This window comes from Malus sylvestris, chromosome 15, assembly GCF_916048215.2.
Source record: "Malus sylvestris chromosome 15, drMalSylv7.2, whole genome shotgun sequence".
Taxonomy (NCBI): domain Eukaryota; kingdom Viridiplantae; phylum Streptophyta; class Magnoliopsida; order Rosales; family Rosaceae; genus Malus; species Malus sylvestris.
In genome coordinates this window covers 4,073,325-4,090,687 of record NC_062274.1, presented here as the reverse complement: position 1 = coordinate 4,090,687, position 17,363 = coordinate 4,073,325, and the positions used below count along the sequence as shown (strand labels likewise).

General features: G+C 38.5%; 1 protein-coding gene across 2 annotated transcripts; it reads right to left on the bottom strand.

The window, feature by feature from the left end:
* Positions 1-1,742: 1,742 nt before the first annotated feature.
* Positions 1,743-17,041, bottom strand: LOC126603740 (glycine dehydrogenase (decarboxylating), mitochondrial). 2 transcript variants are annotated; one of them, XM_050270691.1, is made up of 15 exons: positions 15,241-17,041; positions 14,844-15,089; positions 14,655-14,732; positions 14,465-14,565; positions 14,183-14,378; positions 13,925-14,050; positions 13,585-13,770; positions 13,367-13,480; positions 13,085-13,237; positions 12,744-12,932; positions 12,559-12,636; positions 12,349-12,474; positions 12,165-12,263; positions 11,959-12,076; positions 1,743-1,846 (listed from the first exon to the last, which is right to left on the bottom strand). In XM_050270691.1, the coding sequence occupies exons 1-15, from the start codon at positions 16,489-16,491 to the stop codon at positions 1,758-1,760; spliced, it is 3,150 nt and encodes a 1,049-aa protein (XP_050126648.1). In that variant the 5' UTR covers positions 16,492-17,041; the 3' UTR covers positions 1,743-1,757. The 2 variants fall into 2 exon arrangements, with proteins under 2 accessions (XP_050126648.1, XP_050126647.1); XM_050270690.1 differs by lacking the exon at positions 1,743-1,846 and adding an exon at positions 11,527-11,829 and having other exon boundaries at positions 15,241-17,037.
* Between the last annotated feature and the right edge of the window lie 322 nt (positions 17,042-17,363).

Sequence of the window (17,363 nt, the reverse complement as noted above, 5' to 3'; positions counted from 1 at the left end):
CATAAATAAGGAGATATTGTAATTTGGTGAGGCGTTGCATAGCTTGGAGACTTGGTAAATTCATCAGATTCTCGCAAGACAAATCGTCAGTTGTGCAATGGATGTAAGGGCTACCCAACCATTATGGCAAAGACTCCACCCCCTTAATAGAATATATCTCCAAAGATGTTAGAGAAGTGAGGTGTTGAATTTGTTGAGGCCGGCAAGGAACCAGGAAGGCCTTCAGGCTGTCTCTCAATCTTTTAAAAATCAAATGGGTGTAAAAATAAATCCACATATTGAATTGGGTTTAAGGGGTATATTAGATATTAAATTTGGGTTTAAAAAGATATTAAGTTGGATGTAGAAATAGGTTAGATGAGTTTAAATAAAATCTCCCTTTGGAAACCCTTGCCGCTTTTATTGATTATATATAAACGCTGCTAGACCTTCAGTCTCTCAGTTCTTGCTTTCCAATTTCTTGTCTCCAATCTTCACGTCCAACTTAAGCCTAGTTTAAAAAAAACCCTAGCTTTTTTCCTTTCTCTTCCCTCCAATCCATACCTTCCAGTTTCTTCTCTTTCCAGTAGTTCTCACTAAACCCTAGCTTTCAGAAAACCCTTCGTCTTGACGGCAAGGAGAAGTAGAAACAATGAATCTTGCAAACATTCTTCGAGAAAAGACGAGTACGTTCGTCAAGAAGCTGAGCAAGTCCCAGTACTCCAAGAAAAGTTACACAGCTTTAAGCAAGTCCCAGTCCCCCAAGAAAGATTATATCAATGTGTACGTTGGACAAGAACGAAAGCTATATCAAGTTCCTTTGAAGTACTCTTGAATCCAACTCTCCAACAACTCATCAAGAAGTCGGAACCGGATGTTTTCGATGCAAAGATTGACGGACCAATTGAGCTTGCATATGTACGACCAACACCTTCAAACAGTTGCTCAAGAATTTCAAAAAGGGAACTTTAACGAAAAGCACCCGGTACTGTTCACTTTAACGAAAAACCATATTTTTACACTAAAAAGTCAATCCTGGTACTATTCACTTTACCCTTTATTTTGTCCTTATCATTAAAGTCAATGCCTTGTTTGATTAGTATTGATTATTTGTTCATTCTTTTGTACTTTGAATTAATTTTTGAAATCAAGGTTTATTAGTTATTCATTCAGATGTACCGTGTCAAGTTAGATTAACGTTCCTAAAGCAAATAAATATCATCTTCGCATTTTAGAATTAAACCCAGTACAAATATATATCATATTATCGTATTCGTGTAAATTAATCGTAAGACTTCCAACCAAGTGGTAACTGTCATTAGACCAACTCATCAAACGCTCTTGCAACGTGCTTTTTAAAATCCAAGTGAGGGGAACAATGATTTTGTTATTCTTTCCAAAAGTGACAGGCCAATTAATATACACAGATTTTTTTTTTCAAAATATGTTTCAACAAGAGGATGCTTAAACTAATCTAACCTAGAAAAGAGATTTAAACTTAGGTGCAAGAGCGTTGGCGCACTTCAGTGATCAACTAAAAAACAAACGCTTTTGAAGAAGGGAAATAATAATTACAACATCCGAGTTGCAATTAGCAACACATGCTATTAGAAAGATAATCGTCATCATCATAATGAGGAAATGAAAATGTCACCGGATATAAAGGGCTGTGTTGAAGAAATTATATACAAAGTGGGAGTAAGAAGAAGAAATTGATGATGATTTCATAACATCCATGACCAGACTTTGTCTTGAGCTAAAGCACCGAGCCGAAGAGACTAAGCAGTGGCTGCTGCTTGTTCCTCCACTGCCTCCGGTTGAAGGGTGCAGATAAGGTTACGGTCACCATACACATTGTCAACACGTCCTGATACAATAGTTAACGGAATTCAATGGTCAATAAAGGCAGACAATACCAAAATGAATGTATAGCAATGTAGACATTGAAATTAGGAATTTCCGTGTTTACAAGCAACACTTAGCAACTTCCATGCCGTCGTAGTTCTTTTTATTTGGTGTAAATTGCATACATGTAGCAGGCCAGAACTTGGAAGAGCAGAGCCAGGAAGCGGGGAAAGCTGCATGGATGAGCAGGGATGGCGGGTGAGGAGCTCCCTGCTGAAGGAGTTCAAAAACTATTTTATACTTATGTAGATTAATGAGTAATTGACTTATAATCTTGGAGGAGAGAGATGAACAGAGCTTTTACCTTAAGGACATTGCTGTGAAGATCGGCTTTTCCTTTCTCAACCTGAGCAAATCTCTCTGATGGAAATTAGAGCATCACAAAACCTGTCTAACTCGGCCTGCAAGCAAGAAACATTAATTACTTGGTATACATTAAGAATAAAACTGTACTAAAAGGAATGACCAAAAAGAAAGTACTATTTAATATAAAAGTTGATCAAACATAACAGTTGGAGTTTTTAGAGTCTTTTACCTAGAGTCCAGGAATTAATCAACAAAATAAATCTTATTTTTTGTTAGACCATCACAGTAGGAAAAAAGAAAAATCTTTCTGTTTGTTCATGGTTCGATCACGACAGTGTCAGGATATATAAGAATGACGTTGTTAGTCCATAACCCGACACTCAGGGTTGAGCTCAAACTCGAAGAACCAAGCTGAAGACTTAACCGGTGGCTGCCACTTGTCCTCCACCGCCTCCTGTTGAAGGGTGCAGTGCAGAAGAGGTTGCGGGTCACCACACACATTGTCAACACGTGATACAATATAGTGAACGAATCTCAACCGTCACTAAATGTAATAAAAAACCTGAAGCTCCTCCAATAAATTGTAATTTACGCCCACTAGAAAACCGAAGATGTAAACTCTACCACTAGTGGAGAAATTTTTAGTTGTGACGGAAACACAAGTGGTACATCACGTGTTTTAACAGGAGTGGTGGGAAAATTTTATTTTTTAAGTTATTAACTTTTTAGCACACATATCACTCAATTTGTATAATAACATGTAGTGTACCACCCCTTGTACCGGTCACACTGAAAAATCTCTCCCACTAGTGAGAGTTCATATTCTTATCCAGATTTTTTACCTAGGGGTTGAGGAACGCATGGTCATCCATCCTTTAATTTAGATGTGTTTTTAGTGTTTTAATCTCAACCCTTAATGTCAAATCCAAAGATAAATGACTATGAATCCTTGAACCCCAAGTAACTAAGAGATCAAGACTCCTATGATCAATATTTTCTTATTTATCATTTTGTTCTGAATATTATGATTTTTTGGACCAATTTGGAAACCCTTGCAGACTAGGATTTGGAAACCCATGCCGCTTTTATTGATTATATATAAACACAAGACCTTCAGTCTCTCAGTTCTAGACTTCCAATTTTTTTGTCTCCAATCTTCACGTCCAACTAGCCCTAGCTTTTCCCTCTCGTCCCTCCAATCCGTACCTCCCAGTTTTTTCTCTTTGCAGTTCTCACTAAACCCTAGCTTTCAGAAAACCCTTCGTTTAGTCGTCAAGGAGAAGTAGAAACAATGAATCTTGCAAGAATTGTTCGAGAAAAGACGAGTACGTTCTTCAAGAAGTTGAGCAAGTCCCAGTACTCCAAGAAAAGTTACACAGCTTTAAGCAAGTCCCAGCTCCCCAAGAAAGGTTATATCAATGTGTACGTCGGACAAGAACGAAAGCTTTATCAAGTTCCTTTGAAGTATCTCTTGAATCCAACTCTCCAACAACTCATCAAGAAGTCGGAGTCGGATGTGTTCGATGCAAAGATTGACGGGCCAATTGAGCTTGCATGTACGACCAACACCTTCGACCAGTTGCTCAAGATCTTCAAAAAGTAGTAGATTGCATGCACGCGCTGCCTTGTTTGTTTAATATTGATTATTTGTTGATTCTTTTGTACTTTGAATTCATTTTTGTATTTGAGGTTTTTTAGTTATTGATTCAGATGTACTGTATTCAAGTCAGACTAACGTTCAGAAAGGTTATATATATATATATGAAAACATCAATTAAAATACTTAATTACGTTGGCAACATGTACAATATTTGAGGTTCTTTATTTTTCTGAGGAAAAAAGTGAGAGATTCTTTTAAAATTGCTCATAGTATATAGTTAACCTGAAGCTGATACCTTCTTCAATGGCGTGTATTTGTCTTTCTTTTTTAAATAGAAACAATATCATTTTACAAAGTATTTTTATAACCGGACATTATAAATGACCACAAGTCACGATGTGCATAAACTCTCCGTACGCCAAGGCTCGTGTATAAACTCGGAGTCTATTCCAAAGTTATGGTCTATAATCAAACATTATTTTTAAGTGTTCGTTTTGTTTCAAATATTATGATTTTTGGACTATATCATGTAAAACTATGGTGCACTCCGATAAGAAATTATATTCAACACATTATTATTATTTTCTTATCCAATCTATGTTGAATCTTACACGTCGTTTCGTTTGTTTATTTGATGTGATGACTAAAAATAAATAAATATACGAAGAAAACTCTAGTAGGAGTGTAATAATAATCGAATGACCAAACAGAAAACTATATAACAGTGATCAAACATGATTACATTTAGCTTTTAGACTCTTGTTTGCGAAGAGTACAGGAATTAATCAACAAAATAAATTTTATGTTTTGTTAGACCATCACAGCAGGTCCATAACCAAAGACTTTCAGTACAACAAAAATGGGCTAAGAACACAATTCATTTGTGCCCTTTTTATTATCATTGAGCACAAATACATATTTGTGCTTTTTAAATGTCAATGAGCACCAAAACCATCTCAAATGTGCCCTCTAAACAAAGGGCACATTAGTTTGTGCCAAAAAAGAAAAATAGAAAAGTTTATATGTGCCTACAAAATTTTGAGCACCAAACTATTGTGCCTAGTTTGTGTATGTCCACCTAGTTTGTGTATGTCCTTTTCATGTCAGAAATTAGATTTTTTTTATTAATATACAAGAGCACAATAAAAGTTCTCGTGCCCTCTAATTTAATATATTTAAATAAAAAAATCTTTTCAAGCCCTCCCCCCCTCTTGCTCTCTCTATTAGTTTTTTTTTTTTTTTTTGTGCATGTAAAATAAAAGTAGCAGAAGAAAAATGAAAAGAGAAGGGACATAAACCACCTAGTTTCGAACTCATCACTTGGAAGCAATGAAAGGCATAAGGCGTGCACGTATAAGTGATATGCAGCTCCATTTGGTAGTTTCTCAGCCCTAGCAGCCGCTCCACCTCTTCTCTCTCTGATCACCCTAGCAACACCACTTCAAACCCAAACGCCTCTACCCTAATTTCTCTCTCGAATACTCGAGAGTTCTCTACTTTTAAACACCTCAAGGCCTTCATTCCAATTTCCTTTTTGTGACACAAATTTAAAAATGGTGTCCAGTAAATAGTAATAAATAATAAATCATTCCACTTCCCATATAGCAAAGGAATATATTGTTACAATTATGTATTTGTGCATTTGAATTGTTTTAATATTGTTTATGTTTGAATGGTGTGCCGTGGGACCCATCCACGTGTGAGTCCCTCTTCCTCATGCAAACCCCCTCATTTTCCCCTCACTCTCTTTCTGCCATCCCCATTCCCCACACTCAAACTCTGTATCTCTCATGTTGGCATAATTATGGATGGACAATACTTGGGTACTGAACAGTCAGTACCCAAAATACTAACCACATGAAGTGAACCAATGAGAACAAACCATCTGTTACAACTTTAATTTATATATGTGTAACCAAACACAATATTAACCTCACATCCAAACATCCCCTTTCTTCCTCAATGCCTCCCCTTTCTTGCCTCTTTTCTCCTTGCTTCTGCTATGGTCTCAGTGCCAAAAACCTTGTCCTCCCCAACGCTTCCGGTAACCTCGTCTCATCCGTCGGTGCCACACACTTCTCCTCCAACCTTTCTCTGTCGACCCTGCCCAAAAATCATCATATCTTTATCGTGGAAGCCATGGCAGCACTCAGTCGTCGTCGTTGGACTTCTCCGTCATGGAATTCATGGCAGTACATAAACCCAAATTTTCCCAAATAATTTCAACCTCCTTTGTAATTTTTCTTCTGGGTGAAAATTCCTTCATAAGGTTGGTAAGATGGATATGATCTATCATAGGTTGGTGAAAATTGGGGGTAGAGCTGCCATGGCTTCGGGAGAAAGGGGAGGGAGGTGGTTGGTGGAGGTATGACAGCTATGTTCTTAGTGAGAGAGAAGGTGGATGTTTGGAAACTAGTAAAAGAGAAAAATGGTGTGTTTGGTTAGAAAGATAGTGGGATTTTGGGGAGAGTTTTATTTGATAGATGTTCTAATTTTAGTGGTCCACATTAGATGATCGGTAACTTAGGTGCTCCCTAGTGAGGACCCAATTATTATCCTTTCTTAATTAGCTCTCTAAACAGTCATGTCGAGCATGCAAGTGCAGTGAAAGAAGAAAACTGAAAAGAAAAAAACATATAGGAGAAGTGTGTGGCACCGACGGATGAGACGAGGTTACCGGAAACATTGGGAAGGACAAGGTTTCTGGCGCTAAGACCATGGCAGAAGCAAGGAGGAGAGAGGCAGGAAGGGGGAGGCATTGAGGAAGAAAGGGGATGTTTGGATGTGAGGTTAATATTGTGTTTGGTTACACACATATAAATTAAAGTTGTAACATATGGTTTGTTCTCATTAGTTCACTTCATGTGGTTAGTATTTTGGGTACTGACTGTTTAGTACCCAAGTATTTTCCATTATGGATTTGTGCATTTGAATTATTTTAATATTGTTTATGTTTGAGTGGTGTGTCGTGGGACCTACCCACGTGTGAGTCTCTCTTCCCCGTGCAAACCCACTCATTTTCCCCTCACTTATTTTTGCCATCCCCACACTTGTCTCTCTTCTCCCTCGGTTCCTCTTCTCTCTTCTCTCTCTGTCCTCCATCCTTCTCTTATCTCTCTTGGCTCGCTTCTTCCCGAGCAACACAGCCACCACGTTCTCCGGCGACTTCGAACATCAAATCACCACCATCCTCATCCCAACCTCACACCAAACACGGAACTAGAACCCAAAGTCCCAGAACTTAGACTCTAACCTCAAATCGGAGAACCAGAGCTTCGTCTCGAATCCGAGAGAGTTCCGGCGAGTTCATCGTTTTCCCTACTGAGGTAAGGTCTGTAACTACCTACGTTTAATTCATTTCGATGTTCTAAGTTGTTTTCTATACTTGCATGTGAAATTTGACACAACCTCCATTCTCAATTCCTAATCAGATGGAGCCTCTCTTTAAACCCTAGGCTCTCTCTCTGTACTTTTTTTTCCCAAATTTTTCTAGTTCCTTCTCTTTCTCGATTCTTCTTTGGCTCATTTTGAGGAGGTTTCTCGCCGCATCTCACTTCCTGGTCATAGATCTCGACTTTCCTTCTTTAATAATGGATGGATCTTCCTTCGTCGTCTCGGCGATGCTTCCATCAACAGCTTCACCTCCGCTTGCTCGTAGTCGATTCAAGATCTACTCGCTTAGACTAGCCGTCTACTCGCATGTTCTTGCTTGACTAGTCGACGACACACCGTCCATACTTGACCTGAGATTTTGTTGTGGTCACTCTGAGAGCGATGGGTTGGTTTTTTCCATTTTGTTAATGGGTAATTTTTAGTTTAATTTGGTTTTTGATTTTTGAATTTTCGATTTAATTATTTGCCTCCTATTACCTTACTCTTGGTAAGTGTGTTGATATCAGATCTCTTAAATTGTTTCTTAATATAAGTTTTATTTGAATGGGTTAAACAAGGTCTGAGTTTGAATTATTTGCCTCATATTACCTTACTCTTACTTATTTGGCAAGTTTGTGGTGTTATAGGAAACAGGGTTTGAGAATTTTTTAGTAATTTTGATAGGAAGATAGGTTAAGTGTTTATGAATTTTGCAATTCCGAGTTCAAATTTTTTTTATTCTATTTCTGAATATGTAGTTTAATTTGTTTGAGGTCATTGATTCTTTGGGTATAATGCATGTTAATTCTAAGAATAGGAGATTTGAATCTGTAAAGTGCATGTCTCTAATTGCTCCGCTCTCAGTGTAAGTACATCTCTACATATCTTTATCTCCTCAATTATACTTGACATTGTTATGTTGAGTTGCCAAATTAAAGATATTGCACTACCTTTTTGGTACTACACTAAATTTGGAACATGCGAAACATTTTTTGAGTTTTAATTATCAGACAGGGCCTGCATCTTAAATTTGTAAACATCCACAATAATGATTTGGGGCTTGATAGTTGTACCAAATCTCCTTTTTTGTTTTTTTAATTCCCATGTGCATCTCCATGTGTAGACCTTTTTGTAGCTTTCTAAAGTTCGAGTTTTTCTTGATGTGTGCTTACTGGTGCTTACATGGGTTGGGATTACTTTACCTTGCAGGCTTGGGTATTATAAAAAGCTTTGCGCTTTCAGATTAAGATAAGGTTTGATTATGTCTTACAGTTAATTCTGATGCCCATGGCGAGGTGTACATTTTTTTTACATTACACTTGTGTTTTATCAATTAAACTCCAGACCGACTACTAATCTCCTAAGTTCTTTAAATTTTTGTTTGTTAAACGTTGTAGGAAGTGACCTATTTTGAGATATTCTACATCTGTTACTTTAGTTCTTTACATTTGAAAGAGTGAGAATCACATTAGTTGGACTTTGGACTAAATTCGTGTTTGTTAAACGTTGTAGGAAGTGGTCTATTTTGAGATATTCTGCATCTGTCTATTTAGTTCTTTACATTTGAAAGAGAGAATCAATTGGACTCTGAACTAATTTTTTATGTGCTAATTTGTGTGATGATTGCTTGACATGCATATAAGAATGTTACTAATGTGGCAGGCAAAAGTCTTTATGTTTCAATCACAAGTGAGTGCATGTATACATAGCAGAATTACACCAATTAATCTGTGGGAGGAAGGATATAGAACAACTCATCAGGTAAAGAAAAAGAATCATGATTTGAAAGTTTGGAAGCCATTACATACTCATTTCTTGTTGCTCTCTGTAAAAGTTTTCAAGAGCTTCTTGGTAATCTAAATTTATAGTTCCTTTTTTTTTTCAACGATATCTAATATGATTATGTGTTTTACTGCTCGATATATTTCCTACTCATGATCATTTTTCAGAGGCTGTCAATACTGGGTTATCTGCGGTTGTTGAGGGTTGTTTGGCTTGCGACAAACTCAAATACAATAGTATTAGGAATTATTGGTTTAAATCTCTGTATGAATTGGTTGTTTGTAGAACTAAATCATAAAAGCTTGTTTTAGCCCTACCCATAATTTAATTGGCATTTTGGATGTGCATGTAAAACCAAGCTGAATAATTTCTTACCAATGGTATTACTATTTGATTTGATTTGATTTTGTAATATTGGAATTTATCTTCTTTTTTTAATATTTAACCTATTGGGCACAATAATAAAAGTTGTGTTAATATGGATGGGAAAGAAAATCTGACAACTTGTCAGAACGGAGGCACAAAAGCCCTTTATTTGTGTTGACATTATTGAGCACCAAAAACAGTATTGTGCCCTCTAATCAATGGTAACGCCCATAGAGGGCACAAATAGAAACATGGTTGCTGCATTGTTGTCATTGACCTATGAGCACATATGTTGGTGCCCTTAGCATTAAAGGGCACATATAATTTATTGTGTGCAGTGCCCAGTTTTGTTGTAGTGTTTGTGTTGAGCTCAAACTCAAAGCACCAGGCTGAAGACTTAAGCGATGGCTGCCGCTTATTCCCCTACCACTTCTGGTGGTCAACATGTCCTTATGCAATAGAGTCAACGAAACTCAATCGTCACTAAAAGTAACCAGACGAGTACCTTAAATTCCTCCAAGAAATTGAAATTTACCCCCACTATAAAATCTAGAGTAATGTTAGGGAGACTAAATTTGTAGACAAAATTTTGAAAACTAAACGACATGGAAGTTGATGATTTGTTTATTACTTACACGTTGATAAACGTGTTTATTCTTATTGGTGACACGTCATTTAGTTTGCAAATTTAGTCTCCAAATTTGGTCTCCCTAACATTACCCTAAAATCTAAGATATAAACTGACCAAGGAATGCATGGTGATCCATCATTGGATTTGGATGCGTTTTTAGTGTTTTAATTTCAACCTTTAATATCAAATCCGAATGTTAAAGACAAAAAATCCTTGGTTCTCAAGTAACTAAGAGATCAAGACTCCTACAATCAATATTGTTTTTTATTTATCACTTTGTTCCAAATATTATGATTTTTGGGAAACCCTTGCGGACTAGGATTTGGAAGCCCTTGCCGCTTTTATTGATTATATATAAACACTGCTAGACCTTTAGCCTCTCAGTTCTTGCCTTCCAATTTCTTGTCTCCAATCTTCGCGTCCAACTAGCCCTAGCTTTCAAAAAACCCCTGCTCTCGTCTCTCATCTTTCCAATTCTCACTAAACCCTAACTTTCAGAAGACCCTTCGTTTAGTCGTCTAGGAGAAGTAGAAACAATGAATCTTGCAAACTGTCTTCGAGAAAAGACGAGTACGTTCGTCAAGAAATTGAGCAAGTCCCAGTACTCCAGCAAAAGTTACACAGCTTGAAGCAAGTCCCAGCGCCCCAACAAAGGTTCTATCAATGTGTACGTTGGATAAGAACGAAAGCTATATCAAGTTCCTTTGAAGTATCTCTTGAATCCAACTCTCCAACAACTCGTCAAGAAGTCGGAGCCGGATGTGTTCGATGCAAAGATTGACGGCCCAATTGAGCTTGCATGTACGGCCAACACCTTCGATCAGTTGCTCAAGAACTTCAACAAGTAGTAGATTGCATGCCTGCAATGCCTTGTTTGATTAATATTCATTATTTGTTTTTTCTTTTGTACTTTGAATTGATTTTTGAAATCGAGGTTTATTAGTTGTTGATTCAGATGTACCATATTCAAGTTAGATTAAGGTTCGACAAAAAAAAATATATATATATATAAACATCAATTAAAAACATCTACAATTTAAAGTTCTTTATTTTCCCGAGAAAAAAAGTGATATTCTTTTAAAGTTACTCGTAGACTTAATTCTAAAGTTAATGAAACGATAGGGTTTCTACAAAGTATTTTTATAACTGGACATTGAATGACCATAAGTCACAATGGGCCACATTTGAGTATTAAACTAAGTACAAATACATTGTATTTGCATTCGTGTGATTTAAACATAAGCCATCCAACAAAGTAGATACCAAATGTTATTAAATCGATTATCATACGCTCTTGCAATGTGCTTTTTAAAATTCAAGTGAGGGAACAATGATTTTGTTATTCTTCCTAAAATCTAGATGTCACAAATTGACAATAAATACTGTCAAATTAAAGGTCAGCTTCTCAAAACTCATTCGTTTGATAGTGACAGGCTAAATAATATACACAGATTTTTTTTCAAAATATGTTTTGGACATGAGGATACCTAAAACCTAAAAAGAGATTCAAACTTTAGGTGTAAGAAGGTCCGTGCACTTCCATGATCAACTGGCAAAAAAAATCCCTAATGAAGGGAAATGGTAATTACCACATCTGATGAGTTGCAATTAGCAACACATGTTATTAGAAAAGATAATCGTCATCGTTGTAAATAGGAAATGAAAATGTCACCAGATACAAAGGGCTGTATTGAAGAAGTTATATACAATGTGGGAGTAAGAAGAAGAAATTGATGATGATTTCATTACACATCCAGGATCAGACTTTGTGTTGAGCTCAAATCACTGAGCCGATGAGACTAAGCAGTGGCTGCTGCTTGTTCCTCCACCGCCTCCGGTTGAAGGGTGCAGACAAGGTTACGGTCACCATACACATTGTCAACACGTCCTGATACAATAGTTAACAAAATTCAATCTTCAATAAAGGCAATCAGACAATACCAAAATGAATGTACAGCAAACACTTAGCAACGTCCATGCCATTGTAGTTTCTTTATTTTTGGTGTAAATTGCATACCTGTAGTAGGCCAGAACTTGGCAGAACGGAGCCAGGAAGCGGGGAAGGCTGCATATTCCCGGGAATATGGCTTTGTCCATGCATCTCCCATGAGAAGTGATGGCGGGTGAGGAGCTCCCTGCAGAAGGAGTTCAAAAACCATTTTATACTTATGTAAAATGAGTAACTTATAGTCTTAGAGGAGAGATGATGAACTGAGATTTTACCTTAAGGACATTGTTGTGAAGATCGGCTTTTCCTTTCTCAATCTGAGCAATCTCTTCTCTGATGGAAATTAGAGCATCACAAAACCGGTCTAACTCAGCCTGAAAGCAAGAAACATTAATATAACTTTAACCTGAAGAAAAACAGCAGAGAAAAAACTAAAATGAAATCTCTGTCGAGGTGTACCTTGCTTTCACTTTCTGTTGGTTCGATCATGAGAGTGCCAGGAACTGGCCATGACATTGTAGGTCCATGGAATCCATAGTCCATAAGACGCTTGGCGACGTCCTCAGGCTCTACCCCAGCAGTATTCTACAAGGAAAAAAAGAAGCAGCAGAGTTCAATTAGAAAGATTGAAAAAGTGGGGACAAATCGAGGCAAATGTTAATAATATACCTTAAATCCTCTCAAGTCAACAATGAATTCGTGAGCAACAGTTCCATTGACACCACGGAAAAGAATGGGGTAGTAATTCTGTGAGAAGTGACAGACTAAATGAGCAAACAGAGGAAATTTAACATAGAGTATAACCGTAACCTCAAATTGTAAAGCAAAACAAGAGTGAAGGAGCTAAGTGGAACCTCCAAGCGTTTGGCCATGTAGTTTGCATTCAGAATTGCTATCTTTGATGCATCGGTGAGTCCCTTGGACCCCATCATGGCTATGTAAGTATAAGAGATTGGCAAAATAAGTGCAGAGCCCCAAGGTGCAGCAGAGATGGTTCCAAGTGGCTGAGACTTGTCGGGGGCAGGAAGGCCACCGGTAGATACCTTCAGTACAATGGCACAAAACTTAAGACATCCAGCATGTAAGGAATCCAAAATTTTGAAACCAGAATTACTTTGTTCTCATGGAAAAGCTTAATCAATTATTTCTTGAGTTTGCAGAATTGCATGAAAGCTTCGATGTAATGAGTAGTTACCACAGGATGGGATGGTAAGAAGGGTGCCAAGTGCTTCTTCACACCAATAGGACCCATGCCAGGGCCACCACCTCCGTGTGGAATGCAAAATGTTTTGTGAAGATTGAGATGGCAAACGTCAGCTCCAATCCAACCTGGGCTTGTCAGACCAACCTGCAAGAACAAAAAGCTTCGTCAGATGGAACACGCGCCAACAAAAGAAAAAAGTTTGCATGGAAGAAACTATTTGAATGTTAATTATAAGTACATAACTATCAAGCATGGATAGAAGGAGAAACAGACCTGCGCATTCATGTTAGCCCCGTCCATGTATACTTGACCTCCGTTGTCATGAATTATCTTGCATATCTCGTCAATACCTTCTTCATACACTCCATGAGTTGAAGGATATGTCACCTGCAATTTGAAATATGGTCAAATTATTATCCAATCTTTTTCAAATGACACAAATCCGTATCTGATCTTTTCAAATGATATCTCTTCCGACATAGGATGCTTACCATAAGAGCTGATAGGTTATCCTTGTTTGCTTCAGCAGCCTTCTTTAGCTCTTGAATATTGATGTTTCCCTTGGCATCAGTTCCAATAGTTACAATCTTCATTCCACACATTGCAGCACTAGCAGGATTGGTACCATGTGCCGAAACAGGAATAATACACACATTGCGGTGGTGATCGCCTCTTGCCTACAGTGGGATGGTTCAGCGTGATTAGTAGCAAGAATAAAATCTTTAGGCCAAGACCTCAAGGTAAAGTGTTTGTTTAAGCTCAACAGCAAAGCGCTTGCTAACACATGTTAAAAAGAGGGAAAACAAAAAAGCAAAACTCAGGATTCCTTACGAAATGATATGCCCGAATAACCATCAGCCCAGCATACTCTCCAGCAGCTCCGGCATTGGGTTGCAAAGAGAAAGAATCAAACCCAGTGATGGTACATAATAGGTCACCCAAATCTCTGAACATTTCCTGAAATTATTATTTTACAACATATAGTATCAGATTTCTATTTGCATGAAGGAATGTAATGTAGCAAAAAGAAATTTAGGGGAACAAAAGTAACTGTTTTAAGTTCATTTGTACGTTAACGTTTTGAGTTACCTGATAACCCTCAGTCTGTTCTGTAGGAGCAAAAGGGTGAATATCGGTGAAACTAGGCCATGTCACTGGCATCATTTCAGTTGTTGCATTCAATTTCATGGTACAGGATCCCAAGGGAATCATACTGTGGCATAGAGACAGATCTTTCGATTGCAACTTATGAATGTATCGTAGCAACTCATGCTCGGTATGATACCTAATAGATAGACAGTAAATGAAAAAACTCAGTCTAGTTTTCAAATATAGGCTGTGAGAGTTCAAATCATTTGGAAAGAGGCATACGAGTTGAAGATCGGATGGGTAAGAAATGTGCTCTCCCTTGTTAACCCAGAAGGAATTGCAGGCTGAACTTCTGGCGCAAGAGATGCAGCAGTGAAAGGCACCTGAAAATTAAACAAAGCTCTTAATAAATGGATGCACTTTATAATAAATTGAAATTATCAACTTTATGGTAAAGATATGAAAAACTTACAGGCTTGCCCAAAGCAAAAGCTTTGAAAAGCTTGTCAACATCCTCCAAGGTAGTTGTTTCGTCAAACGAAACAGTGATCTGAAAAGGAGTTAACATTCAGTAACCTCGTGAAGTAAAAGCACTCCATTTTCCGTCCTCAGAGAACATTTAGTCAAATAACTGATGCAAGAGGACATAAAAAAAACTTACAGTGCTCGAGTCTACTACTCTCAAATTTAATCCAAGCTTGTTTGCAGCATCAGAAATTGCATGTGCGTCAGCAACCTTAACCTTCACAGTGTCGAAGAAGGGAAGGCTCTGAACTTCCACTGTTCCAAGCTTCTTCAATCCAACTGCAAATGCCCCAGCAAGACCATGAACCCTTTGGGAAATGGTTTTAAGGCCTTCGGGTCCATGATATACAGCATACATAGCAGCCATGTTTGCAAGTAATGCCTATAAAACAAACAATACACCCAATCAAACAAAGCCACAGTCAATCAAATTGAAATAAATGCTACTATCATTGGATCGAAATTTCAAACTTTCAACAGTTCACCCTAGAAAGGAAATCATAAGACAGATCAAATGAAGAATAGCATCCAACCTGAGCAGTGCAAATGTTGCTGGTAGCCTTGTCCCTCCGGATATGCTGCTCCCTTGTCTGCATCGCCATACGCAACGCAGGCTTCCCTGAGGAGTCAACACTAACACCGATAATTCTCCCTGGCATCATCCTCTTGTACTCTTGTGAGGTGGCGAGGAAAGCCGCATGAGGACCTCCATACCCCATCGGAACACCAAACCTCTGCGCAGAACCAACAACAATATCCGCCCCAAACTCACCAGGCGGCTTCAACACTGTCAACGCCAACAGATCAGATGCCATCACAACCTTAACCCCATTGGCATGAGCATTCTTAATAAACTCCCCATAGTCCAAAACCTCGCCCTCAGTCCCCGGATACTGAACAAGCACACCACAAACATCACCCGAACTGTAATCAACATCCTTTAGATCGGCGGTAACAACCTTAAGATCGAAACCATCAGCTCTAGTCTTGCAAATATCAATGGTCTGGGGGTGGCAGTTGTTGGCAATGACAAAAGTCTTCTTCTTTCCCTTTTGGATGTTGTTACACATCGCCATTGCCTCCGCGGCCGCGGTCCCCTCGTCCAGCAGTGATGCATTCGACATGGGAAGGCCGGTGAGGTCAGTGATCAAAGTTTGGAAATTGAGCAGAGATTCCAACCTCCCCTGGGAAATCTCAGCCTGGTAAGGAGTGTACTGAGTGTACCAAGCTGGATTTTCCATAATATTCCTCAAAATTACAGGTGGGACATAAGTGTTGTAATATCCCATCCCGATAAAACTCTTGAAAATCTTGTTTTTGGAGGCCAACTTCTTCATGTGTTCAATCATCTGGCTCTCTGTCAACCCCTCATCGAATTTCTGAAACTTCATCGATTCGAGTCGAATCGATTTGGGCACGGTGGCGTCGATCAGCGAATCAAGGGCATCGAACCCGCATAACTCCGCCATTTTGGTCTGCTCCTCCGGCGTGGCGGAGTTATGGCGGCGGGGAAAAGTGTCGCTGTTTTTCAATGCGTCCACGGAAATCGACCGTGTTTGGAACCCGGCATTGTGGGACACGTTTCTCGAGAGAAGCGAGTCTGATCTGGGACACGAGCGCGTCAAGGAGCATGGGGAGAGTGAGGAGACGTACCTCGACGGCGCGTAGAGAACAGGGGAGGTGGAGGAGCCCAGAACAGAGCTCTCGTTCTGGCGGAACTGCTTCGCCTCCGAGACCAAGCGCTTCACGAAAGCCCGGTTCGCCAGCCGCCTCGCGCGCTCCATGGAAGCTGAAAACGACTGGTTTGAAAAAAACCCAGAAAGCAGAAAATAGAAATGCAGACTGGGTTGGTGAGATAACTTGTAAAAATATGAATTTTTCCTCCAAAGGTTGTTGCTTTTTCTCTTTCTCTGTTATTATTGGAGGGAGTGAGAGAACAAGTTGGTGGATGTGGGTTTGTTTTTGACAAGTGAAATCAGTGGCGGCTTTTGTCTATATATAAATATATGAATATTTAATATAATTAATTTATGGAAAAAATGTGATGAGTTTCAAGATCTGGTGGTGGTGGTGGTGGGTGGTGGGTGGTGGGTGACTGGGCACCTACGGAGAAAAGGACAGGATTATTTTGGAGGGTAATATGGTTCATAAAATCATCAACGTATGGAAGGGATTGGAGGAAAGGAGATTGATTTTCAATGGATCTGAATGAATGGGTTTCTCCAATAGTATTGAGGGAGGAGAGGCGAGGGAGAAAAAACACCCACCAACCAATGGAGTTTTTGATGAATATCTGCTGGATTTGGAGTTGAAAATCTGGGAATCTTTCTGTAATTTGTTGGCAGATTCTCTATCACATTAGGCTTATCTTCCTTTATCACCCCACACACAATAAGATAAAATTTGAAAATTAATCTAAGATTAGGATTAGATCGTCAGTCTAACAATAAAATCTCGAAATTTAAGTATCATCATGTAATATATTTTTCTGTATTTATCGTTTTTTTAACTTTTATGTGTAACACAGTTGCACCCAACATTTTTCCAACACTTTTCCAACACACTTAGGTCTAAGCAAATGAACAATGATGGAACATTTGTGGTAACGGAAATTTGGTTGAATATTCCAATTCCAAATTTGTGATTAATTGCCAGA

Bases quoted from the DNA above. Each gene is read 5' to 3' on its own strand.
- LOC126603740 (XM_050270691.1), bottom strand. From the start codon at position 16,491: ATGGAGCGCGCGAGGCGGCTGGCGAACCGGGCTTTCGTGAAGCGCTTG. The intron at 13,481-13,584 runs GTAAGCATCCTA...TTCAAATTGCAG, and splicing joins ATAACCTATCAGCTCTTATG to GTGACATATCCTTCAACTCA. The intron at 12,933-13,084 runs GTAACTACTCAT...ATTGTACTGAAG, and splicing joins TCTTACCATCCCATCCTGTG to GTATCTACCGGTGGCCTTCC.